The 27,775-nt window shown below is 45.6% G+C and overlaps 1 protein-coding gene across 2 annotated transcripts; it reads right to left on the bottom strand.

The window, feature by feature from the left end:
* Nucleotides 1–891: 891 nt before the first annotated feature.
* On the bottom strand, nt 892–27,599 carry trim65 (tripartite motif containing 65). 2 transcript variants are annotated; one of them, XM_038974911.1, is made up of 8 exons: nt 27,318–27,599; nt 24,096–24,570; nt 23,740–23,835; nt 18,440–18,670; nt 8,446–8,614; nt 2,635–2,724; nt 2,190–2,407; nt 892–2,056 (listed from the first exon to the last, which is right to left on the bottom strand). In XM_038974911.1, exons 2-8 carry the CDS (start codon nt 24,528–24,530, stop codon nt 1,748–1,750), a joined length of 1,548 nt encoding a protein of 515 aa, XP_038830839.1. In that variant the 5' UTR covers nt 24,531–24,570; nt 27,318–27,599; the 3' UTR covers nt 892–1,747. The 2 variants fall into 2 exon arrangements, with proteins under 2 accessions (XP_038830839.1, XP_038830840.1); XM_038974912.1 differs by having other exon boundaries at nt 1,868–2,056; nt 2,153–2,407.
* Between the last annotated feature and the right edge of the window lie 176 nt (nt 27,600–27,775).

Raw genomic sequence — 27,775 nt, forward strand, 5'->3', positions numbered from 1 at the left:
AATGAAAGGTCTCACATGGGATAGGTCCCTAATACGCAACAGTGAAGAGGCGACTGCGGGATGCTGGCTTTCTAGGCAGAGTTGCAAAGAAAAAGCCATATCTCAGACTGGCCAATAGAAAGAAAATATTAAGATGGGCAAAAAAACACAGACACTGGACAGAGGAACACTGTTGATATTGAGACTGGTGTTTTGTGGGTACTATTTAATGAAGCTGCCAATTGAGGACTTGTGAGGTGTCTGTTTCTCAAACTAGACACTCTAATGTACTTGTCCTCTTGCTCAGTTGTGCACCGGGGCCTCCCACTCCTCTTTCTATTCTGGTTAATGCCAGTTTGCGCTGTTCTGTGAAGGGAGTAGTACACAGCGTTGTACGAGATTTTCAGTTTCTTGGCAATTTCTCGCATGGAATAGCCTTCATTTCTCAGAACAACAATAGACTGAATAGTTTCAGAAGAAAGTTATTTGTTTCTGGCCATTTTGAGCCTGTAATCGAACCCACAAATGCTGATGCTCCAGATACTCAACTAGTCTGAAGAAGTTTTATTGCTTCTTTAATCAGGACAACAGTTTTCAGATGTGCTAAGATAATTGCAAAAGGGTTTTCTAATGATCAATTAGCCTTATAAAATGATAAACTTGGATTAGCTAACACAATGTGCCATTGGAACACAGGAGTGATGGTTGCTGATAATGGGCCTCTACGCCTATGTAGATATTCCATTCAAAATAAGCCGTTTCCAGCTACAATAGTAATTTACAACATTAACAATGTCTACACTGTATTTCTGATCAATTTGATGTTATTTTAAATGGACAAAAAATGTGCTTTTCCTTCAAAAACAAGGACATTTCTAAGTGACCCCAAACTTTTGAACGGTGGTGTACAGGAAAACAATTAATCTCTCGTTGAATGACAACATACACTTCATTGAAAAATCACTACTGTTGACCAATCACCGACAAAGGGGCGTAGACTTCGGCTTCGAACTTCAGCTTGTCTCTAGAAAAAAAAAGTATGCACAAACAGCCAAAAACGATCTACCTCCCAACCCTAACTCAAAATGTTTAAAATTCAACGGAATGATGCCAGAGTTGGGACGTCCCTAAGATCCCGTTTAGACTTTTCCGTGCTCTCACAGACGCCATAATGGGAAAGATACAATGATGCAATGTCTATGGTTCCCGAAAAATAACTGAACCCCGTTTTTACCTGGTTTTAACTTGTGTCCTTTGTCCTGATCCTGTCAACATCCTGATCGTGCCCACATTTTTAGACAGGTGTTGACAATAAAAAGACACATTGTAATTTGATTGTGACTGGAGGTAGTCAGAAACAGTGTCTGGATATTTTACAAGTGTAGACAGATCTGGACAGAGAAACCATTTAAATCATAATTATTCCACTCTCTAAAATCATTGACAGGTGGCACCATTGACTGATTATTGACTGATTACATCAATATGTGTCTTACAATAAATAAATATTATTTTGAAAGCTGTGAAATAATTTGCATAAAGGGACAAGGAAATCTGGTCAAAATGGAGACACAATGGACCAACAACAGGCACATTTTAATAGCATACTGTATGTAGACACATTTCTGGAAATGTAGGCACAATCAGAATGTAGGCAAGATCAGGACAAAGGACCCATGTTAGCACCAGGTATAAACAGGGTTATAGTTTCCCAAGACTAGTCCTATAAGAGATTGTTAGGTCACGGTCATTCCCTTTCGTGTTGTCGTCATGGCGAGCAGAGGGTGATGCTCACGCCCTCCCCTATCCAACAGGCGGGGAACAGCTCCTGAGTGAAGGCACAGTGGAAGGCATGCAGCCGCGTATGCCCGTCTCCATAGTACGTCAGTGTTCCAGCCTCGTAGTCCAGCAGAATTCCGATGCGGGAGTGGTGGGAGTGGCCAGCCACCGTCTCCTGGCGGCCGTTGTGCCAGGCACTCAGCTGGCGCTCATCCAGCTGGAGGCTCCAGGACAGATCGTTCATTCCCACCATGCACCTTTTCCCCTTTTCCTTCCTGGGGATGCCCTCGTAAGTCACCTGGGGGAGAGATGCAGGGGTCAAAGGTAGGAAGAGGTGCAGTCAAAATTTCTAAAGACACGGGCACAATTCTATACAGTATATACAAATATTTACATATCATTTGGCTGCCATGGCCTTCACATCTTCTTACCCCCAGGTAGGCCCATGGCTTGGACAACTCCAGCTCCCAGTAGTGCTTTCCGTGTTTGAAGCCCTGGAAGCAGAGCACTTGCCAGGTGTGGTCAAAGCGAGCCTCGTGGGCTGGGACAGGGCGCGGCCCAGAGGTCAGGTGTTCCGCCCGTAGGTTCTCCTGGCAGAGGAGCAGGTGACCGTTGGCCGTGCGAGGGTCAAAGGTCAGGGTGCAGCGGTCTGAGGAGGAGGAGGTAGCATGTGAGAAGACATTTAGGTGTACAGTTTATTAGTCTAAATTAGCTCTAAAACAAAGGGTAGGTGATAGATCACACTTATGTTGGTAAAGTTCTGAACATCATTCAGGTTACTAATTATAGATTCCAGAAAAAATATATATGCTATTATTTACAGTTACTGTGTTAATATCTGAAAGTTTTATGTTAAAGTAAGGAACGACCACATACATTCACTGAGGCCCTCCTTCCCAGTGGGGTGACATGGAGCAGCAGGACTGGGGACCACAGCCAGGACAGGGCGCTTATCCTGGGGAGAACCTAGGGAAGAGAGGGGGTGGGGGATGGGGAAAAGGAGGGAGATCGGGGGAGAAACACAGACAGACATTTTAAAAGTTTAGAGATGACTATCCATAAAAACAACACACACAGCTCCAGCTAAATACAGAGCAGCTAAATATAGAGCATTTACCTCGGCAAAGTAAGACAATATGCTCCTCATACAATAAGGTTACCATGTCCTGACCTTACACACAGCCTCCTCCTTCATACAGTGAGGTTAGGTTACCATGTCCTGACCTTACACACAGCCTCCTCCTTCATACAGTGAGGTTAGGTTACCATGTCCTGACCTTACACACAGCCTCCTCCTTCATATAGTGAGGTTAGGTTACCTTGTCCTGACCTTACACACAGCCTCCTCCTTCATACAGTGAGGTTAGGTTACCTTGTCCTGACCTTACACACAGCCTCCTCCTTCATACAGTGAGGTTAGGTTACCTTGTCCTGACCTTACACACAGCCTCCTCCTTCATACAGTGAGGTTAGGTTACCTTGTCCTGACCTTACACACAGCCTCCTCCTTCATACAGTGAGGTTAGGTTACCTTGTCCTGACCTTACACACAGCCTCCTCCTTCATACAGTGAGGTTAGGTTACCTTGTCCTGACCTTACACACAGCCTCCTCGTTCATACAGTGAGGTTAGGTTACCTTGTCCTGACCTTACACACCGCCTCCTCCTTCATACAGTGAGGTTAGGTTACCTTGTCCTGACCTTACACACAGCCTCCTCCTTCATACAGTGAGGTTAGGTTACCTTGTCCTGACCTTACACACAGCCTCCTCCTTCATACAATGAGGTTAGGTTACCTTGTCCTGACCTTACACACAGCCTCCTCCTTCATACAGTGAGGTTAGGTTACCTTGCTTGTCCTGACCTTACACACAGCCTCCTCCTTCATACAGTGAGGTTAGGTTACCATGTCCTGACCTTACACACAGCCTCCTCCTTCATACAATGAGGTTAGGTTACCTTGTCCTGACCTTACACACAGCCTCCTCCTTCATACAGTGAGGTTAGGTTACCTTGTCCTGACCTTACACACAGCCTCCTCCTTCATACAGTGAGGTTAGGTTACCTTGTCCTGACCTTACACACAGCCTCCTCCTTCATACAGTGAGGTTAGGTTACCTTGTCCTGACCTTACACACAGCCTCCTCCTTCACACAGTGGGGTTAGGTTACCTTGTCCTGACCTTACACACAGCCTCCTCCTTCATACAGTGAGGTTAGGTTACCTTGCTTGTCCTGACCTTACACACAGCCTCCTCCTTCATACAGTGAGGTTAGGTTACCATGTCCTGACCTTACACATAGCCTCCTCCTTCATACAGTGAGGTTAGGTTACCTTGTCCTGACCTTACACACAGCCTCCTCCTTCATACAGTGGGGTTAGGTTACCTTGTCCTGACCTTACACACAGCCTCCTCCTTCATACAGTGGGGTTAGGTTACCTTGTCCTGACCTTACACACAGCCTCCTCCTTCATACAGTGGGGTTAGGTTACCTTGTCCTGACCTTACACACAGCCTCCTCCTTCATACAGTGAGGTTAGGTTACCTTGCTTGTCCTGACCTTACACACAGCCTCCTCCTTCATACAGTGAGGTTACCATGTCCTGACCTTACACATAGCCTCCTCCTTCATACGGTGAGGTTAGGTTACCTTGTCCTGACCTTACACACAGCCTCCTCCTTCATACAGTGAGGTTAGGTTACCATGTCCTGACCTTACACATAGCCTCCTCCTTCATACAGTGAGGTTAGGTTACCTTGTCCTGACCTTACACACAGCCTCCTCCTTCATACAATGAGGTTAGGTTACCTTGTCCTGACCTTACACACAGCCTCCTCCTTCATACAATGAGGTTAGGTTACCTTGTCCTGACCTTACACACAGCCTCCTCCTTCATACAGTGAGGTTAGGTTACCTTGTCCTGACCTTACACACAGCCTCCTCCTTCATACAGTGAGGTTAGGTTACCTTGTCCTGACCTTACACACCGCCTCCTCCTTCATACAATGAGGTTAGGTTACCTTGTCCTGACCTTACACACAGCCTCCTCCTTCATACAGTGAGGTTAGGTTACCTTGTCCTGACCTTACACACAGCCTCCTCCTTCATACAATGAGGTTAGGTTACCTTGTCCTGACCTTACACACAGCCTCCTCCTTCATACAGTGAGGTTAGGTTACCTTGTCCTGACACACAGCCTCCTCCTTCATACAGTGAGGTTAGGTTACCTTGTCCTGACCTTATAAACAGCCTCCTCCTTCATACAGTGGGGTTAGGTTACCTTGTCCTGACCTTACACACAGCCTCCTCCTTCATACAGTGAGGTTAGGTTACCTTGCATGTCCTGACCTTACACACAGCCTCCTCCTTCATACAGTGAGGTTAGGTTACCTTGTCCTGACCTTACACACAGCCTCCTCCTTCATACAGTGAGGTTAGGTTACCTTGTCCTGACCTTACACACAGCCTCCTCCTTCATACAGTGAGGTTAGGTTACCTTGTCCTGACCTTACACACAGCCTCCTCCTTCATACAGTGAGGTTAGGTTACCTTGTCCTGACCTTACACACATCCTCCTCCTTCATACAGTGAGGTTAGGTTACCTTGTCCTGACCTTACACACAGCCTCCTCCTTCATACAATGAGGTTAGGTTACCTTGTCCTGACCTTACACACAGCCTCCTCCTTCATACAATGAGGTTAGGTTACCTTGTCCTGACCTTACACACAGCCTCCTCCTTCATACAGTGAGGTTAGGTTACCTTGCTTGTCCTGACCTTACACACAGCCTCCTCCTTCATACAGTGAGGTTAGGTTACCTTGTCCTGACCTTACACACAGCCTCCTCCTTCATACAATGAGGTTAGGTTACCTTGTCCTGACCTTACACACAGCCTCCTCCTTCATACAGTGAGGTTAGGTTACCTTGTCATGACCTTACACACAGCCTCCTCCTTCATACAGTGAGGTTAGGTTACCTTGTCCTGACCTTACACACAGCCTCCTCCTTCATACAGTGAGGTTAGGTTACCTTGTCCTGACCTTACACACAGCCTCCTCCTTCATACAGTGAGGTTAGGTTACCTTGTCCTGACCTTACACACAGCCTCCTCCTTCATACAATGAGGTTAGGTTACCTTGCTTGTCCTGACCTTACACACAGCCTCCTCCTTCATACAATGAGGTTAGGTTACCTTGTCCTGACACACAGCCTCCTCCTTCATACAATGAGGTTAGGTTACCTTGTCCTGACCTTACACACAGCCTCCTCCTTCATACAGTGAGGTTAGGTTACCTTGTCCTGACACACAGCCTCCTCCTTCATACAATGAGGTTAGGTTACCTTGTCCTGACCTTACACACAGCCTCCTCCTTCATACAATGAGGTTAGGTTACCTTGTCCTGACCTTACACACAGCCTCCTCCTTCATACAATGAGGTTAGGTTACCTTGCTTGTCCTGACCTTACACACAGCCCCCTCCTTCATACAATGAGGTTAGGTTACCTTGCTTGTCCTGACCTTACACACAGCCTCCTCCTTCATACAATGAGGTTAGGTTACCTTGTCCTGACACACAGCCTCCTCCTTCATACAATGAGGTTAGGTTACCTTGTCCTGACCTTACACACAGCCTCCTCCTTCATACAGTGAGGTTAGGTTACCTTGTCCTGACCTTACACACAGCCTCCTCCTTCATACAATGAGGTTAGGTTACCTTGCTTGTCATGACCTTACACACAGCCTCCTCCTTCATACAGTGAGGTTAGGTTACCTTGTCCTGACCTTACACACAGCCTCCTCCTTCATACAATGAGGTTAGGTTACCTTGCTTGTCCTGACCTTACACACAGCCTCCTCCTTCATACAATGAGGTTAGGTTACCTTGTCCTGACCTTACACACAGCCTCCTCCATACAGTGAGGTTAGGTTACCTTGTCCTGACCTTACACACAGCCTCCTCCTTCATACAGTGAGGTTAGGTTACCTTGTCCTGACCTTACACACAGCCTCCTCCTTCATACAATGAGGTTAGGTTACCTTGTCCTGACCTTACACACAGCCTCCTCCTTCATACAATGAGGTTAGGTTACCTTGTCCTGACCTTACACACAGCCTCCTCCTTCATACAGTGAGGTTAGGTTACCTTGTCCTGACCTTACACACAGCCTCCTCCTTCATACAGTGAGGTTAGGTTACCTTGTCCTGACCTTACACACAACCTCCTCCTTCATACAGTGAGGTTAGGTTACCTTGTCCTGACCTTACACACCGCCTCCTCCTTCATACAGTGAGGTTAGGTTACCTTGTCCTGACCTTACACACCGCCTCCTCCTTCATACAGTGAGGTTAGGTTACCTTGTCCTGACCTTACACACAGCCTCCTCCTTCATACAGTGAGGTTAGGTTACCTTGTCCTGACCTTACACACAGCCTCCTCCTTCATACAGTGAGGTTAGGTTACCTTGTCCTGACCTTACACACAGCCTCCTCCTTCATACAGTGAGGTTAGGTTACCTTGTCCTGACCTTACACACAGCCTCCTCCTTCATACAATGAGGTTAGGTTACCTTGTCCTGACCTTACACACAGCCTCCTCCTTCATACAATGAGGTTAGGTTACCTTGTCCTGACCTTACACACAGCCTCCTCCTTCATACAGTGAGGTTAGGTTACCTTGTCCTGACCTTACACACAGCCTCCTCCTTCATACAGTGAGGTTAGGTTACCTTGTCCTGACCTTACACACAGCCTCCTCCTTCATACAGTGAGGTTAGGTTACCATGTCCTGACCTTACACACAGCCTCCTCCTTCATACAGTGAGGTTAGGTTACCTTGTCCTGACCTTACACACAGCCTCCTCCTTCATACAGTGAGGTTAGGTTACCTTGTCATGACCTTACACACAGCCTCCTCCTTCATACAGTGAGGTTAGGTTACCTTGTCCTGACCTTACACACAGCCTCCTCCTTCATACAGTGAGGTTAGGTTACCTTGTCCTGACCTTACACACAGCCTCCTCCTTCATACAGTGAGGTTAGGTTACCTTGTCCTGACCTTACACACAGCCTCCTCCTTCATACAATGAGGTTAGGTTACCTTGTCCTGACCTTACACACAGCCTCCTCCTTCATACAATGAGGTTAGGTTACCTTGTCCTGACACACAGCCTCCTCCTTCATACAATGAGGTTAGGTTACCTTGTCCTGACCTTACACACAGCCTCCTCCTTCATACAGTGAGGTTAGGTTACCTTGTCCTGACCTTACACACAGCCTCCTCCTTCATACAATGAGGTTAGGTTACCTTGTCCTGACCTTACACACAGCCTCCTCCTTCATACAATGAGGTTAGGTTACCTTGTCCTGACCTTACACACAGCCTCCTCCTTCATACAATGAGGTTAGGTTACCTTGCTTGTCCTGACCTTACACACAGCCCCCTCCTTCATACAGTGAGGTTAGGTTACCTTGTCCTGACCTTACACACAGCCTCCTCCTTCATACAGTGAGGTTAGGTTACCTTGTCCTGACCTTACACACAGCCTCCTCCTTCATACAGTGAGGTTAGGTTACCTTGTCCTGACCTTACACACAGCCTCCTCCTTCATACAGTGAGGTTAGGTTACCTTGCTTGTCCTGACCTTACACACAGCCTCCTCCTTCATACAGTGAGGTTAGGTTACCTTGCTTGTCCTGCCCCACAGCTGTAGACACAGCCTTCTCCAGGTCCTCAGATACTAGCTTGGAGATCCGTGAGAGGACGTCTGTCACCCCGCTGAGCCTCTCCTGCAGGTTAGGGGTCACATCCACTGGAATGTCCTTCATACGAGGGACCTCCACCAGCCGAGACTCCTACAGAGCAAAGGAGGAAAATGATATAGTATGATTGTCAATAATAATACAATATGGGAATTTTATCCCAAAGCTACTTAGTGCTAACATGTTCATATATTTTATGTATGTGATTTATGCAGTGTTGTAGTACTCAAGTACAGGACTCGGACTCGAGTACGACTCGAATCCTGATTTTATTTCTTGTGACTAAACTTGGACTTGGCCATTGGTGACTCGGACTTGCCTTCCGATGACTGGTATTTTCACTTAGGACTTGATAGGCTACTATGATAATGTCGTGACTTGACTTTAACATTAATCTGAAGACTGTTAGTCAACTCATTAACCAACTATGTGTAATTGTTACCCGATTTGAATTAACCATGTAACAATTAGCTCATTAGGATCTGGGGCACCACGACAGTGGTTATTTAAAGAGTTACCATCTCCTGAATTAAACTCTAAAAGGTCTTTACCTATCACATCTATAAACAGACAACTTATTAATCATAACCTCGTATCATATCATTTTGAACAGTCGTAACCTCCTTGCATCTGCAAAAACTCGAGCCTTACTTATGATTCAGTACTACACAAATTGGTTAAATTATTTATTTACTAGCTAACTAAATGGGAACACAGGATAAACATACACTCTGCACCGGTTATTGACTGAAGACTTAATACGCTGAAAACAGGTCCCTAGTGCATTGACAACAACATGGATGCTTGTTAAAGAAGAGATGGAGCGAGATAGAGACAGACACACTTAACATTGTCACATTCAGAAACTACTCTCACCTACAATAACCATATACTTTGCACACGAACCAGCGCCCGCATTGAGAAAGAAATCATGAATGTATTGCATGACATGCTTGGGTTCGCCGGGGGTCTCTCGGTGAATGGAGCAGCCTTGGAAAGGGGGTTGGGCCCTTTTGCGGCACGCTTGTAAGGCTCTGATTGTCCAAAATGGTTCCAACAATTCTTCTCCTGTTGTCCTTCTTCGTAGTTGTCCGGTATCCGGTGACTTGGTGTGTATTCCTGAACAGAATTACAGAGTTGATTTTCCTTCCATTCGCCCTTGAAGATGCTTCTTTGAAGATTGGGTAACCATCAATATGGCTGGCTAAGCCTATGGGGTGATGAGAGTAGCGTAATAAGATGGTTTGAGCAGAGTAACAGGATGGTCTTACTTAAATTCACTTTAGAAGATACTTTACTAAGAACAGCTAATCAGCCATTACAGTGATTGTCCGAGAGGTGAGTTTATCATCTCTACCTCGTGTTGAGATTCAAAGTAAAAACCATTTTAAAACGCGCAGCTGCCGCTTCACGCCTTTTCTGGTTCAATGTGTTAACTTCTTAACCCATCCTTTATACCTTTTCCTCAAAAGTCCTTTATACCTTTTCCTCAAAAGGGGCGGTTCCGGCAGGCTGGCACGCTCCCTGACCTCACTCTGGGGCGGTGATTACTCACTGTGCAAAGTTATGGAAAACAATTATCTCTTAACTTCTCAAATCACATTCCTGTCTTAGCAAAAACACTTTCATCATCTTTCATATTAAATGCACAACGCATAGTATGGAAACTTCACATATGTAGTTGGTATACTTTCCAAGTTACAGTATTTCCTTTTTAATTTTTTAATGACATCACAAAATAACAAACAAAATGACATTTGTGTCCTATAGCCCACGTTCTCTGTTAGAAATATTGTTCCATTATTCACTTTTGAATGTGTGAGTTTCAGCGGGAAAAAGTCTGTTGAGACGAAGCACATTCCTTTGGTGAATCTTGAGAGTGCAGGCCTGGATTTTCTCCCTTGATTTACAACAGGACATGAGTTGTTAATCCCCACTAGTTCTTTCCTTCCCCCTCTACGGGTGAGAGGGGGTCTGATTGAAGTTATTCATTGCAAACCTGATCTGACCTATTTGGATTCTCGTGGACAGTCATGACAATAAGCAGAATATTAGCCACACTGATGACTTGCAAATCCAATCGGTTTCCCACGTTGATTCAACGTCATCACATTGATTTCTGGGGTTGAAATGACGTGGAAACAACGTTGATTCAACCAGTTTTTGCCCAGTGGATAGGCTAGAGCAGGGATGTCAAACTCATTCCATAGAGGGCCTAGTGTCTTCTGGGTTTTTCCTTTCAATTAAAACCTAGAAAACCAGGTGAGGGGAGTTGCTTACTAATTAATTACCTTAATTTATCAATCAAGTACGAGTATATACACTACCGTTCAAAAGTTTGAGGTGACTTAGAAATGTCCTTGTTTTTGAAAGAAAATATTTTTTTTGACCATTAAAATAACATCAAATTGATCAGAAATACAGTGTAGACATTGTTAATGTTGTAAATGACTATTGTAGCTGGAAACGGCAGATTTTTTTTATGGAATATCTACATAGGCCCATTATCAGCAACCATCACTCCTGTGTTCCAATGGCACGTTGTGTTAGCTAATCCAAGTTCATAATTTTAAAAGGCTAATTGATCATTACAAAACACCTTTTGCAATTTCCAGTCTCAACGTCAACAGTGAAGAGGCGACTCAGGGATGCTGGCTTTCTAGGCAGAGTTGCAAAGAAAAAGCCATATCTCAGACTGGCCAATAGAAAGAAAACATTAAGATGGGCAAAAGAACACAGACACTGGACAGAGGAACACTGTTGACGTTGAGACTGGTGTTTTGTGGGTACTATTTAATGAAGCTGCCAGTTGAGGACTTGTGAGGCGTCTGTTTCTCAAACTAGACACTCTAATGTACTTGTCCTCTTGCTCAGTTGTGCACCGGGGCCTCCCACGCCTCTTTCTATTCTGGTTAGGGCCAGTTCGCGCTGTTTTGTGAAGGGTGTAGAACACAGCGTTGTACGAGATCTTCAGTTTCTTGGCAATTTCTCGCATAGAATAGCCTTCATTTCTCAGAACAAGAATAGATTGAGTTTCAGAAGAAAGTTATTTGTTTCTGGCCATTTTGAGCCTGTAATCGAACCCACAAATGCTGATGCTCCAGATACTCAACTAGTCTAAAGAAGTTTTATTGCTTCTTTAATCAGGACAACAGTTTTCAGATGTGCTAACATAATTGCAAAAGGGTTTTCTAATGATCAATTAGCCTTATAAAATGATACACTTGGATTAGCTAACACAACGTGCCATTGGAACACAGGAGTGATAGTTGCTGATAATGGGCCTCTGTACGCCTATGTAGATATTTCATTCAAAATAAGCCGTTTCCAGCTACAATAGTCATTTACAACATTAACAATGTCTACACTGTATTTCTGATCAATTTGATGTAATTTTAATGGACAAAAAAAATGTGCTTTTCCTTCAAAAACAAGGACATTTCTAAGTGACCCCAAACTTTTGAACGGTAGTGCATATACACTGTGGCATACAGCAGGTCAGCCACTAGGGGGAGACTCGTCGAGGCCTGGTCGAGGCCTGGTGACAGACGTAGTATACATCACGAGGCGATGGCTCCATCTGCTGGACGTGCCAGGTCTCGACAGGCTCTCCGGCCAGGACTAATTGGGGCTGATTGGGAGCTGGTGAGTAATCAAGGGCTGATTGCTCACCAGCTGTGCAAGGCCCATAAAGCTGCCAGAAGGGCAGCGCACAAGAGAGAGCGGGGGAAGAAAGGACTCCTGTATAGTTGGGGACGGTTGCAGAGGTATGAGGAGGGAGTTCAGTTTTTGTGCCCGACAAAATACAGCAAGACATTGAGCCCAGAAGACGGTATCCCGGAGAGGGTCTCATGGGGGAGACCTATCCTTTTCATTTTTGATTTATTATTTAAATAAACACCCTTGAAACCGAGCTAATCATACTGTCCGTGTCGGATCTGTGTAAACGTCTTGACCAAACCCCCTGGTCTGCCACAATACATCCTCACACTAAGCATACAAAACATTAAGAACACCTGCTTTTTCCATAACAGACTGACCAGGTAAATCCAGGTGAAAACTATGATCCCTTATTGATGTCACTTGTTAAATCCACTTCAATCAGTGTAAATGAAGGAGAGACAGATTAAAGGATTTTTAAGACAATTGAGACATGTATTGTGTATGTGTGCCATTCAGAAGGTGAATGGACCAGACAAAAGATGTAAGTGCCTTTGAATGGGTATGGTAGTAGGTTTGACTCAAGAACTGCAACACTGCTGGGTTTTTCACACAACAGTTTCCTGTGTGTAACAGAATGATTCACAACTGTGGGAAGCATTGGAGTCAACATGGACCAGCATCCCTGTGGAACGCTTTCGACACCTTGTAAAGACCATGCCGTGACGAATTGAGGCTATTCTGAGGGCAAAAGGGGGGTGTACAACTCAATATTAGTAGGGTCTCCTAATGTTTGGTATACAGTGCCTTCGGAAAGAATTCAGACCCTTTGACTTTATCCTCATTGTGTTACGTTACAGCCTTATTCTAAAATTGATTAAATAAATAAAAATCCTCAGCAATCTACACACAATACCCCATAATGACAAAGTGAAAACAGGTTTATAGAAATGTTTGCAAATGTATTGAAAATAAAAAAACATACCTTAATTACATAATTATTCAGACCCTTTGCTTTGAGACTCGAAGCTGAGCTCAGGTGCATCCTGTTTCCATTGAGTAACGTTGAGATGTTTCTACAACTTGTCCGTAGAGCTCCGAGACATGATTGTGTCAAGGCACAGATCTGGGGAGGTGTACCAAAAAAACTCTGCAGGATTGAAGGCCCCCAAGAACACAGTGACCTCCATCATTATTAAATGGAAGAAGTTTGGAACCACCAAGGCTCTTCCTAGAGCTGGCCGCCCAGCCAAACTGAGCAATCGGGGGACAAGGGTTTTGGTCAGGGAGGTGACCAAGAACCCGATGGTCACTGACAGAGCTCTAGAGTTTCTCTGTGGAGATGGGAGAACTTTCCAGAAGGACAACCATCTCTGCAACACCCCACCAATTAGGGCTTTATGGTAGTGGCCCAGCCAGAGCCTGGACTTGAACCCGATTGAACATCTCTGGAGAGACCTGAAAATAGCTGTGCAGCGACGCTCCACATCCAACCTGACAGATCTTGAGAGGATCTACAGAGAAGAATGGGAGACACTCCCCAAATACAGGTGTGCCAAGGTTTTAGCGTCATACCCAAGACGACTCAAGTCTGTCATCGCTGCCAAAGGTGCTTCAAGGGTCTGAATAGTTATGTAAATGTGATATTTCAGTTTTTATTTAATTTAAATTTGCTCAAATTTAAAAAAAAACAACAACAGTTTTTGCTTTGTCATTATGGGGAATTGTGTGTAGATTGATGAGGATATTTTTTGTTTTAATCCATTTTAGAATAAGGCTGTAACATAACAACATGTGGAAAAAGTCAAGGGGTCTGAATACTTTCCGAATGCACTCGAAGACTGTAAAAACACCAGGAAATCAGCTCCAAGTGCTCCAGTTCCAACTATTCCCACACATAATAGAGACAAATGTGATCGTATACAAATGTAAGCAATGCTTGAAATGATTATGTTTTAGTCAAATATTTTATATGTTTGGGCTTCTTGCTGTCATTTTGCAGTCTACAAATTATTAGTAAATATGTTCTGGGCCCCCCGACCCCAAAAAATCTCCCCGCGGCTGAATCTAGTTGATGCTCTAGAGTATTTGGAGACTAATGAAGTACAGTCCCAGGCTTCTCCAAACTATGGTAGTGTTACATCTGCCTCTGCCACGCCCTCTACTTCTCATCCTGTGTCTCCCTAACCTGCCGCAAGCACCCCAGTGCTCTCTCCCTCTCTCTCTCTGTGTGGGTGTATCTGATTATGTGAGTGGAGACAGGTGTGCTGGAGTCAGAGCAGATCCCCACCAGCTGCAACCTGTTCCATAATCAAGACCTCTACAAATACTCAGGCCTGCCACTTCCACGCTGCCAGATCATAGCTTCTGCTCAGTCAGTCTGCATTTCAAGCCGTTTGTTCCTGCATAGATCTCGTTATTCTGTGGTGCCTGTTTTCCCTACCATAATGCTGCTTTTCTCTCCGCTACAGTTCCGTCTGCTCTGACTCTGGTCCCTGTCGCCAGTCCCTCGTCTCGTCAATCCTGCTTCCCTGCCTTGGACCCCCACTCTACTGCTTCCTTGGATTCTGCTCCGGACCTGCTTACCCTGCCCCTACTCTCCTTGCCCCAGCCTCAGTTCCTGGTTCCCTGCTACCCGCCCGAGCTCCCCCTGGCCTGCCCCCCCCCCCCCCACTTTTCAATAAATACCTTGGTTACCTTATCCCTGTCTCCTCGTCTGAGTCTGCACTTAGGTTCACCTGCTCCACCCCGCGTAACAGTACAATCTGGCCAAAATATATGAACCCAGCAGACTTAGATCCTCTCCACCAAACCTTCGCCGGCCAAGGCGCCATGCTCGAGCAACATGACCAGGCACAGAAAACCCTTCTGGAACACGTCAAGGAGTTTTCACGGAGCCTTTCTGACCTGCAGGACGAACCTTCGCCCAGAGCTCGCAACCAGCCCCTAGTCCTTCTCCTCTGCCCCGTGAGCCATTTGTTCCGGCCCCCGAGCGTTACGATGGCAACCTCGGAGCTTGCAGAGCATTTTTGGTACAATGTTCACTAGTATTCGAGCAACAGCCCTACTCCTATGTTAGCGAACGGGCCATGATTTCCTTACTGATTGGCTGCCTCCGTGGAGCAGCGCTTTCCTGGGCCACGGCGGTGTGGGAGATACAGTCCATCTGCTCCTCCTACTCCAGCTTCACGGAGGAGATGATGAGAGTCTTCGACCACCCTGTCAGCAGTAAGGATGCCGCTAAATGACTCCTGTCCCTCTATCAAGGCTCCCATAGTGTCGCTGAAATGGCGATCGAGGTTCGCACCCTTGCCGCTGAGAACGGCTAGAATGAGGCCGTTCAGGGAGCATTCCAGAACGCTCTCACTGAGACCATCAAGGACGAGTTGGTGTCCAGGGATGAGCCTGATGGACTCGATGAGCTCGGTTGTATAACCTCTCTTGCCCGGAGCACGAGGCTATGGAAAGGTACATCCATGTTTCCCTGGCTGCAGGCCTTCTTCCTCTCCGGTGGGTGCTGGTTTTTTCTTTGTAAATAAAAAGGATGGGTCAGTGAGGTATAGACTTCTGGGGGCTGAATAAGTATCCCTTGCCACTCATCAGTTCTGCAATTGCCCCCCTCCATGTTGCCACGTTGTTCACCAAACTCGACCTCCGGAATGCCTACCACCTTGTCTGCATCAGAGAGGGGGACGAGTGGAAAACTGCGTTTAACACACCACTTGGCCACTTTGAGTATTTGGTCATGCCTTTTGGTCTTACTAACGCCCCTGCTGTTTTCCAGAACCTAGTCAATAAAGTGCTGAGGGATGTGATTGGACGCTTCGTTTTTGTCTATTTGGATGACATTCAGATTTTTTTCTAAGGACCCTGAGGCTCACCAGCAACACGTTCGCCAAGTTCTCCAACGGCTGTGGAAGAATAAGCTTTTTGTCAAAGCTGAGAAATGTGAGTTCCATGTTTTCTCTGTCTTTCCGGTTATATTATTGCACAGGTGAAGTTACATATGGACCCCGCCAAGGTCATGGCAGTCACAGAGTGTCCTGCACCCTTTAACCTGAAGCAGCTACAGCGTTTCGCCAATTTTTACAGATGTTTCATCCGCAACTACAGCCGTCTGGCAGCACCACTCTCAACTCCACTCTGATCAGAAGCTCCACCCATGTGCATTCTTCTCCCGTAAGCTCTCACCTGCAGAGAAGAATTTTGACTTCTGGCAGTTAAGCTGGCTCTGGAGGAATGGCGTCACTGGCTGGAGGGCTCTGTACTCCCCTTCATCGTGTGGACTGACCATAAAAACCTGTCCTACATCCAGACTGCCAAACGTCTGAACTCCCGGGAAGCCAAGTGGGCCTTGTTCCCTCGGTAGATTCAACTTCCCACTCACTTATCACCCCGGTTCTAGGAATACCAAGCCTGACGCCCTCTCCCGCCAGTTCACCGCCGACAACACTGGTTCTGAGCCAGATTCCATTGTGCCATCCACCTGCATCGTTGCCGCCGTCTCCTGGAAGATCGAGTCCCGTATCCGCCAGGCTCAGCAGAACTAGCCTGACCCGGGTAACGGTCCTAGAAATGCTCTGTTTGTTTCTGATTCTGTTCGCTCTGTTCTTCAGTGGGCCCATTCTACCTGCCTCACCTGTCACCCTGGCATGAACCGGACCCTTGCCTTCCTGCGTCAGCGCTTTTGGTGGCCCACCATGGAGAGAGATGCCCGGGAGTTTGTCTCAGCCTGCTCGGTCTGTGCCCGGAACAAAACCTCCACTAGACCCACTTCCAGTCTGCTTCGCCCCCTTCCCATACCCAGTCGCCCTTGGTCACACATAGACTTCGTCACTGGCCTTCCCCCTTCTAACGGTAACTCAGTCATCCTCACCATTATTGACAGATTTTCCAAAGCGGCTCACTTCATTCCCCTCTCCAAGCTCCCGTCCTCCAGGGAAACTGCAGACCTGCTGGTATCCCATGTGTTTCATCTGCATGGCATCCCCACTGACATCGTTTCCGACGGGACACCAGTTTACGTCCCAGGTATGGAGATCCTTCTGTTCAGCTCTTGCTATCAATGTCAGTCTTTCTTCGGGATATCACCCTCAGACCAACGGCCAGACTGAACGGGCCAACCAGGAGATGGAGACTACCCTACGCTGCGTGACTTCTGCTAACCCTTCCTCCTGGAGTGCTCAGCTACCCTGGGTTGACTATGCCCAAAACACCCTCACCAACTCCTCGTCAGGTATGTCACCTTTCGAGTGTGCTCTGGGTTTCCAACCCCTCTTGGTCCCCGCCCAAGAGCTTGAGGTCCCCTCTGTCCATGACCATATGCACCGTTGTCCTCGTACCTGGAGGAAGGCACAGGCTTCTCTTCCCCGTGCCTCCTCCAGGACCCAGTCCCAAGCCAATCGTCGCCGTGCCTCAGCTCCAGTCTACACCTCAAGCCAAAAGGTATGGCTCTCTTCACCTGCCATTGAAAGTGGCATCGAAGAAACTTTCCTCCCGATTCATTGGCCCTTTGAGATTGACTGTGTCATTAACCGCTCTGCTGTGCGCCTGAAACTCCCAGCCCCTCTCAGGATCCACCCTACCTTCCATGTATCCCTGATTAAACCTGTCTCCTCCTGTAGCAGCTCCTCCACCCCCTCGGCTCATTGATGACCATCCTGCCTATACCGTCCGGCAGCTTCTGTACGTGCGTCCGTCGGGGTCGCGGCTGGCAGTACCTGGTGGACTGGGAAGGATACGGGCCTGAGGAGTGCTGCTGGGTGCCCTGCCGCTCCGGACCTGCCTACCCTGCCCCTACTCCCCTTACCCTAGCCTCAGTTCCTAGTTTCCTGCTACCCGCCCAAGCTCCCCCTGGCCTGCACCCCATCTCCCCCTGCTTTTCAATAAATACCTTGGTAACCTTATCCCTGTCTCCTCGTCTGAGTCTGCACTTGGGTTCAATCTTGTTATATTCTGATGTGATTTGTTTACTGGGGAGTAGAACATATCAATGGTCTGTAAATAGAGGATGCTGCCTGAATCAGGAGGGAACGGCGTCAGTGCTAAATATCAAGGTTATCAATCATTTCAAACATTTCTATTACTCTGCTCTGTGCACACTAGGCTTGAGTCTCCTAACCGACAAGTTTTATAGCAGTGAATGCTTACATGTAAAACCAGCTCTGAGATAAATGATCAGCATATTGTTTTTGGGGATAGGTCATTCTGTATGCCGGTAAAAATCCAATCTATTTGGGAAAATATGTCAATGCTAACCTGTATTAGCTGGATGTCGGGCAGGTTGCGAAGAGTTGCGATCTGGCTCTGGCGCTCCCCGAGTTGCTTGGCCCTCTCCTGTAGCTCCTCCAACCTAGCCTCCACCTGGGAGAGGGAAGCCTCCTTCTCCTGCTCAATGAAGTTCTCTGTAGACTCCTGTTTCTCTGCTAGCACCTTCAACAGCATGGAGAACTTGGCATTCACCCAGTGGGAGGTCTGCTGCAGGGTCACCTACAGAGGGGGAGAAGTTGGGGGTGAGAACAGTAAGAGGGAAACATTTACCATATAGAGACCAAGGATAGTAGTGGTATTTAGGATTGTAGTTAACACTGCAGTGAGAGAGGTGTCAACTTTCCAATAAACCAATATTGAAATTAGGGCTGGCTTGTGTAGCCGCAGATTATGGATGAAGACCGTCATGAAAATAAAAAAACTCATTACGTTTACATTTTATTTTTTACTTCACCAGAGTCAGTTGAACTCATAGACTTCGTCATTGCGCTGACGCGAGTTAGCAATTGCACTGGTGCTAGTTAGCAACTGCACGCAGAGACATAAAAATGGTATCCACAAGTTCATCTGACTCTAGGAATGTAGACAAGGGCCTCATTGTGTGTGTTTGTGTGTGTGGAGGTGGACGTGGACGTGTTTAACTATTCTTGTGGGGACCAGGAATCCCCCCCTTTATTTATTTTATTTCACCTTTATTTAACCAGGTAGGCTAGTTGAGAACAAGTTAGTGTTAAGGTTAGAATTATGTTAAGGGTTAGGGTTATGTTTAGGGTTAAGGTTAGGTTTTGGGGTTAGGTTAAGAGTACGGGTTAGGGAAAATAGGATTTTGAATGGGACTGAATTGTGTGTCACAAGACTGTGTGCATGTGCGCTAGTGCAGCATACCACCCTGCATCCCCATGCTGGCTTGCCACTGAAGCTAAGCATAGTCGGTCCCTGGATGGGAGACCAGATGCTGCTGAAAGTGGTGTTTGAGGGACAGTAGGAGGCACTCTTTCCTCTGACCTAAAATAAATATCTCAATACCCCAAGGCAGTGATTCGGGACATTTCCCTGTTTAGGGTGTGCTGTATTTCGGATGGGATATTAAACGGGTGTCCTGACTCTGTGGTCACCAAAGGACATAAGAGTAGAGGTGTTAACCCCGGTGTCCTGGCTAAATTTCCAATCTGGCCCTCACCACCATCATGGCCACCTAATCATCCCCAGCTTCTAATTGGCTCATTCATCTCCCACCTCTCCCCTGTAACTACTCCCCAGGTTGTTGCTGTAAATGAGAATGTTTTCTCAGTCAACTGACCTGGTAAAATGAGGCTTAAATAAAATAAAAAGTGTGTGTGTGTAAATTATGTACAGTGGGGAGAACAAGTATTGGATACACTACCGATTTTGCAGGTTTTCCTACTTACAAAGCATGTAGAGGTCTGTAATTTTTATTATAGGTACACTTCAACTGTGAGAGACAGAATCTAAAATCCAGAAAATCACATTGTATGATTTTTAAGTAATTCATTTGCATTTTATTGCATGACATAAGTATTTGACACATCCGAAAAGCAGAACTTAATATTTGGTACAGAAACCTTTGTTTGCAATTACAGAGATCATACATTTCCTGTAGTTCTTGACCAGGTTTGCACACACTGCAGCAGGGATTTTGGCCCACTCCTCCATACAGACCTTCTCCAGATCCTTCAGGTTTCGGGGCTGTCGCTGGGCAATAGGGACTTTCAGCTCCCTCCAAAGATTTTCTATTGGGTTCAGGTCTGGAGACTGGCTAGGCCACTCCAGGACCTTGAGATGCTTCTCACTCCTTAGTTGCCCTGGCTGTGTGTTTCGGGTCGTTGTCATGCTGGAAGACCCAGCCACGACCCATCTTCAATGCTCTTACTGAGGGAAGGAGGTTGTTAGCCAAGATCTCGCGATACATGGCCCCATCCATCCTCCCCTCAATACGGTGCAGTCGTCCTGTCCCCTTTGCAGAAAAGCATCCCCAAAGAATGATGTTTCCACCTCCATGCTTCACGGTTGGGATGGTGTTCTTGGGGTTGTACTCATCCTTCTTCTTCCTCCAAACACAGCGAGTGGAGTTTAGACCAAAAAGCTCTATTTTTGTCTCATCAGACCACACGACCTTCTCCCATTCCTCCTCTGGATCATCCAGATGGTCATTGGCAAACTTCAGACGGGCATGGACATGCGCTGGCTTGAGCAGGGGGACCTTGCGTGCGCTGCAGGATTTTAATCCATGACGGCGTAGTGTGTTACTAATGGTTTTCTTTGAGACTGTGGTCCCAGCTCTCTTCAGGTCATTGACCAGGTCCTGCCGTGTAGTTCTGGGCTGATCCCTCACCTTCGTCATGATCATTGATGCCCCACAAGGTGAGATCTTGCATGGAGCCCCAGACCGAGGGTGATTGACCGTCATCTTGAACTTCTTCCATTTTCTAATAATTGCGCCAACAGTTGTTGCCTTCTCACCAAGCTGCTTGCCTATTGTCCTGTAGCCCATCCCAGCCTTGTGCAGGTCTACAATTTTATCCCTGATGTCATTACACAGCTCTCTGGTCTTGGCCATTGTGGAGAGGTTGGAGTCTATTTGATTGAGTGTGTGGACAGGTGTCTTTTATACAGGTAACGAGTTCAAACAGGTGCAGTTAATACAGGTAATGAGTGGGGAACAGGAGGGCTTCTTAAAGAAAAACTAACAGGTCTGTGAGAGCCAGAATTCTTACTGGTTGGTAGGTTTGAAGAGGGGGATGACCGCAGATGCTTTCCAATCTTTGGGAATCTCAGACGACACGAAAGAGAGGTTGAACAGGCTAGTAATAGGGTTGGCAACAATTTCAGCAGATAATTTTAGAAAGAAAGGGTCCAGATTATCTAGCCCGGCTGATTTCTAGGGGTCCAGATTTTGCAGCTCTTTCAGAACATCAGCTGACTGGATTTGGGAGAATGAGAAATGGAGAAGGTTTGGGCGAGTAGCTGTGGGGGGTGCAGTGCTGTTGACGGGGTAGGGGTAGCCAGGTGGAAAGCATGGCCAGCCGTAGAAAAATGCTTATTGAAATTCTCAATTATAGTGGATTTGTCGGTGGTGACAGTGTTTCCATCTTCAGTGCAGTGGGCAGCTGGGAGGAGATGTTCTTATTCTCCATGGACTTTACAGTGTCCCAGAACTTTTTTGAGTTTGTGTTGCAGGGAGCAAATTTCTGCTTGAAAAAGCTAGCCTTGGCTTTTCTAACTGCCTGTGTGTAATGGTTTCTAGCTTCCCTGAAAAGTTGCATATCACGGGGGCTGTTCGATGCTAATGCAGAACGCCACAGGATGTTTTTGTGTTGGTTAAGGGCAGTCAGGTCTGGAGAGAACCAAGGGCTATATCTGTTCCTGGTTCTAAATTTCTTGAATGGGGCATGCTTATTTAAGATGGTGAGGAAGGCATTTAAAAAAATAACCAGGCATCCTCTACTGACGGGATGAGATCAATATCCTTCCAGGATACCCCGGCCAGGTCGATTAGAAAGGCCTGCTCGCTGAAGTGTTTCAGGGAGCGTTTGACAGTGATGAGTGGAGGTCGTTTGACCGCTGACCCATTACGGATGCAGGCAATGAGGCAGTGGTCGCTGAGATCTTGGTTGAAAACAGCAGAGGTGTATTTAGAGGGCAAGTTGGTTAGGATGATATCTATGAGGGTGCCCGTGTTTACGGCTTTGGGGTGGTACCTGGTAGGTTCATTGATAATTTGTGTGAGATTGAGGGCATCAAGCTTAGATTGTAGGATGGCTGGGGTGTTAAGCATGTTCCAGTTTAGGTCGCCTAGCAGCACGAGCTCTGAAGATAGATGGGGGGCAATCAGTTCACATATGGTGTCCAGAGCACAGCTGGGGGCAGATAATAATAAGAGTAAAACAAAGAACAGAGCAGCAGCAGCAAATGATGAGTATAAAAGTGTGTGCGTATATATTTGATGGGTTATGATTTCTAAACTTGAAATATTGTTAATCATCAGGTATCTTATTGAAATGAGGAGCGCCACAGTTTGGTTTCTACACCAGAAGTTAGTCTGTAGGAGGAATGTATATGGTGGAGTCAATTAAGCTTGGAATGTACTGAGTAAAGTTAAGGCAATCACATGGTTGCAGTCACTGATAAGGGTGGAGAGCTGTGGTTTAGTGAGGAATGGGGGCCTAGGTCAGGTCACATTAAGGGAGAAGGAACAGTTTATTATCTGCATCACTTAACTTCCTGCCTAGCAATAAAGATGTAATGTTTAGAGGGAAGGAGGAGACTTCACCCAAATTGAGGTATATACACGTGTGCTGGTGGAAACACATCTTTGTCTGTTCAGCTGTCTGTCTGACCCTTTGGGTGAATAAACTTGGTTTGAGTTTTTAATAGTTGTCCGTCCATTTTTACCCTGTCATTTAGAACCTAACAGTGTATGCGTGTGGGGTGTCAATGTTGTGTGTGAGTGAGTGTGTGTGTGTATATGGTTTGTGTTTATATAGTCTAGTGAGTGTGTGTAGGGTCAGTGCAGATAGTTTGGGTACCCTTAATTGACTATTCAGCAGTCTGGCTATTCAGAAGTCTTATGGCTTGTGGGCGGAAGCTGTCTCGGAGCCTGTTCGTCCGAGAGCCAATGCTCTGGTACCGTTTGCCGAACAGTAGCTGAGTGATCAGTCTGTGGCTTGGGTGGCTGGAGTCTTTGACAGTTGTCACAAAAGATGAGAGGTATTTTCAGAAGGTAGAAAGAATGTAATATGAGCAAAACATTTTTGTGAACCATAATTTCATAACATTTGGAATTGATTTTTATGAACGATGCATGCTACATTTTGATCGGTTTGGGGTCCGCAGACCGATGCACTTGTATCTTAAACATTTGAATCATGGACAGATGCCTATGTGAATCGTTACATCCCCATTTTTAACGTGATTAAACTTTGCTGAAACAAGCAAGGTGTTGTAGAAAACGAGTCTTAGGCTGCCTAGACAACGCACCCCTTTCAGCAGTAGCACCTGCATTCAGGAGTGGAGGACAAAATATGCATCTTAAAAAATATATACTGAATGATTATAAAGTGGCTGCGGTCATATTGCTGACAAATAACCTTCATCCAAATGTCCATGACCGTCACAGCCCTAATTTGAAACAATGCGACTAATATCCGACAAATCTACCTTGCAATTAGAGGAAACCTTTTCGCAATGAACCAATGTAGGCCTATCCATTGACTATGGTACTTTCAATATAAAGGTGTAGTGACGGTCACTGTAAAAAACAACGTTACCTTGGCTTTGGTGATGTTCTCTGTCAGCTCAGTGATGCTCCTCTCAGTCTCCTCCATACATATTCCCACCTCCACACTCTTCTTCCTCAGTAGTAACTGTTCAAACAGATAGACAATACCACAATGAGTGTGTAGGATATGCAGCAGAGTATGAATTCAATTTCATGACATTTGCAGCACACAAATGTTGACCTGTCAGAGAGAATATAGTGTGTATATATATATAGTATCAGTGTTTTCCAGGAGTTAGTGTTGGGTCACAGGCAGCCAATGGGGCTGTGGCAGATTTTGTTTTTGTTCATCTCTTTGACAGTCACAAAAACATAGGAGCCACTTACGGTCTGTCTGACACTCACCTCTCGGTTCTCCTTCTCAGCCTCCACCAGCACTTTCTCGTGGTTCTTACACTCGGAGATGGCACACTCGCAGCACACACACATGTTGTCCTTCCGGCAGTAGTACACCAGGGACTTCTTGTGTCGGTCACACAGAATCAGGGGCGTGGCTCTGGCCATGTCGCCCCTCATAACCGGTACAGTGTCTCTCCCGAATGCACCAGCACTGTTCGCTGTGGCCTCAGCCAGAACGGACAGGGACACGTTGCGTTTTAGGATGGGTCTAGTGGGGAATTTCTCGTTGCAGATAGGGCAATGCGGCCCGATGTCAGACCTGGACTTGGTGTCCCAGTGAGTTGTGATGCAGTCTCGACAGAAGGTGTGACCGCATGGGATGGTGACTGGGACTTTGAAGCGGTCCAAGCAAATGGCGCAGGACAAATTGTGCGTCTCCATCCCTCCAGTAGATCTGTGAACAGAACACACCTCTTCAGATCTGTGGAGAGAAATGAATGGGAGAAGTTGGACATGATGTAGGTTGCTGATACAGTAGCTACATAACATGCATATGGATTTCAATCTTGATTCTAAGATTGCATCATGCTGTAGCTAGCTATGATACTGTCACATTATTGTGTACTGGCCTACTGTAACATGTTCATTTATTTATTGTCGACAGCATCACGAGACAAAGAGCCATTTAGGACAGGGGTCTTCAACCTTTCTTGCCCAGGGACTACCACCCAGGCAAACTGGCGACCCCCATCATATGTTAGCAAAAAATATTTAATTCACATCTTATCATCAGGTGAATGCCAAGGAGAAGTAATCAACATTTTAAAATGAATAGATTTTGCATTATTTTGACCTCCCCACATTACAATTGGAGGAGGAAGTGTAAACTCTAACACAGCCAGTGGAGGCTGCTGAGGGAGGACAGATCATACTAATGGCTGGCTAACCATGTATTTGATACCATTCCACCAATTCCGCTTCAGCCATTAACACGAGCCCATCCTCCCCAATTAAGGTGCCACCAACCTCCTGTGAACACAGCCTATTAGATAGAAAGGTAACTTTAAAAAAATATATATCTTATAGTGCCTGTTTAGCTGGTTAAACAAAGGTTAGTCTTGTTGGCAAAAATTAAGTCAAGAAAGCTTACCAGTGGCACTTGCCATAACTGGTACTTGCATGTGCTTTTTAAAAGCCTTTGTCAGATACTCCAGTGATTTTAAATAGCTCCAATGAGTGTAACTTGCCTAATATTAGGAGTTGAGAAGTAAAGTTGACATCGTGAGAAAGATGTTCTCCTCTTCTCTACTATAGGTATGTAATTCAAGGTGTGTATATTCTGTTAGCGATAGTCACAAAAATAGTTAAATGACAAAAAGATGTGCCATATACAGTATGAGTCAAAGATTTTGACAGACCTACTCATTCAAGGGTTTTTCTTTATTTTGACTATTTTCTATATTGTAGAATAATAGTGAAGACATCAAAACTATGAAATAACACACATGGAATCATGTAGTAAGCAAACAAGTGTTCATCAAATCAAAATATATTTAAAATGTTTGATTCTTCAAAGTAGCCAACCTTTGCCTTGATGACAGCTTTGCACTCATAGCATTCTCTCTACCAGCTTCATGAGGAATGCTTTTCCAACAGTCTTCAAGAAGTTCCCACATATGCTGAGCACTTGTTGGCTGCTTTTCCTTCACTTGCGGTCCAACTCATCCCAGACCATCTCAATTGGGTTGAGGTCAGGTGATTGTGGAGGCCAGGTCATCTGATGCAGCACTCCATCCCTCTCCTTGGCCAAATAGCCCTTACACAGCCTGGAGGTGTGTTTTAGGTCATTGTCCTGTTGAAAAACAAATGATAGTCCCACGAAGTGCAAACCTCCTCCATGCTTCACGATGGGAACCACACATGCAGAGATCATCCGTTCACCCACACGGCGTCTCACAAAGACACGGCGGTTGGAACCAAAAATCTCAAATTTGGACTCAGACCAAAGGACAGATTTCCACCGGTCTAATGTCCATTGCTCGTGTTTCTTGGACCAAGCAAGTCTCTTCTTCTTATTGGTGTCCTTTAGTAGTGGTTTCTTTGCAGCAATTCGACCATGAAGGCCTGATTCTTGCAGACTCCCCTGAACAGTTGATATTGAGATGTGTCTGTTACTTGAACTCTGTGAAGCATTTATTTGGGCTGTAATCTGAGGTGCAGATAACTTGAATGAACTTATCCTCTGCAGCAGAGGTAACTCTGGGTCTTCCTTTCCTGTGGCAATCCTCATGAGAGTCAGTTTCATCATAGCACTTGATCGCAAAAACCATCAAATTTTCCGGATTGACTGTCATTTCTCTTCGCTTATTCGAGCTGTTCTTGCCATAATATGGACTTGGTCTTTTACCAAATAGGGCTATCTTCTGTATACCACTCCTACCATGTCACAATACAACTGATTGTCTCAAACGCATTAAGGAAAGAAATTCCACAAATTAACTTTTAACAAGGCGCACCTGTTAATTTAAATGCGTTCCAGGTGACTATGTCATGAAGCTGGTTGAGAGAATGCCAAGAGTGTGCAAAGCTGTCATCAAGGCAAAGGGTGGCTACTTTAAATAACACTTTTTTGGTTACTACATGATTCCATATGTGTTATTTCATAGTTTTGATGTCTTCACTATTATTCGACAATGTAGAAAATAGTAAAAATAAAGAAAAACCCTGGAATGATTAGGTGTGTCCAAACTTTTTACTTGTACTGTGTGTATATATATAACCTAATATATATATATATATATATATATACACTGTATATATACTGTATATTTAGGAGAATGACCATGGTGACAGTTGGACATTATGAGGAACTCGACCATTACAAAGGAATTAACGTTATACACTATGAGATGTTGTCATTTGATGCCATACGGTGAGTGGGTCAAACGATGTTACATAGGCTATAGCAAAGCCAGTAGTTTGTAGCTAGCCTAGCTATATCAAATGAATGACATCACAGTAGATACTAGCCAGGGCGCTAACGTTAATACATAGCTAATGTAGCTAGCTAACGTTACTTTGTAACCATGATTACAGTAAAAAGACAGCTATCAAGTCGAAATATGAGTAACGTTACAGTTTTATGATACTAGCCAAACGGATTAAAGGTAAAACTTTTCACATATATAATTCTAGCTAAAATTCCACTTAAAAGTAAATGTAGCTCACCAGTGCAATATAATAAATTAGGGCATCTGACGTAAATACAGTTGCTGGGAATCCGCCTTGCCGAAATACAGCGTTCAAGACAACTGGGAATTCGGAAAAAACGAGGTAAAATCACGATGTCAGTGATCTGCAGGTCGGAAAGTCGGAGCTCTGGAAGGAGGCCCGATTTGGAATTCCTAGTTGGATGATCATCCAAAACATTTTTCTCAGTCGGAGTTCGTTTTTCCGAGTTCACAGTTGTCTTGAATAAACTGAAGTCCAGGCTGTATCACAACCGGCCGTGATTGGGAGTACCATAGGGCGGCGCACAATTGTTCCAGCGTCGTCCGGGTTTGGCAAGTATATGTCGTAATTGTAAATAATAATTTGGTCTTAACTGACTTGCCTAGTTAAATAAAGGTTAAATAAGAAATACATTTTAAAAAGTCGGAAGACAGAGATTTCCGAGTTGGTTTGAA

This window comes from Salvelinus namaycush, chromosome 35 (genome assembly GCF_016432855.1).
Source record: "Salvelinus namaycush isolate Seneca chromosome 35, SaNama_1.0, whole genome shotgun sequence".
NCBI lineage: Eukaryota > Metazoa > Chordata > Actinopteri > Salmoniformes > Salmonidae > Salvelinus > Salvelinus namaycush.

Coding starts and splice junctions, on each gene's coding strand:
- trim65 (XM_038974911.1), bottom strand. CDS start 24,530: ATGGAGACGCACAATTTGTCCTGCGCCATTTGCTTGGACCGCTTCAAA. Junction 8,615..18,439: donor CCGACATCCAGCTAATACAG/GTTAGCATTGAC, acceptor TTTGCTCTGTAG/GAGTCTCGGCTGGTGGAGGT. Junction 2,408..2,634: donor GAAGGAGGGCCTCAGTGAAT/GTATGTGGTCGT, acceptor CCTCCTCCTCAG/ACCGCTGCACCCTGACCTTT.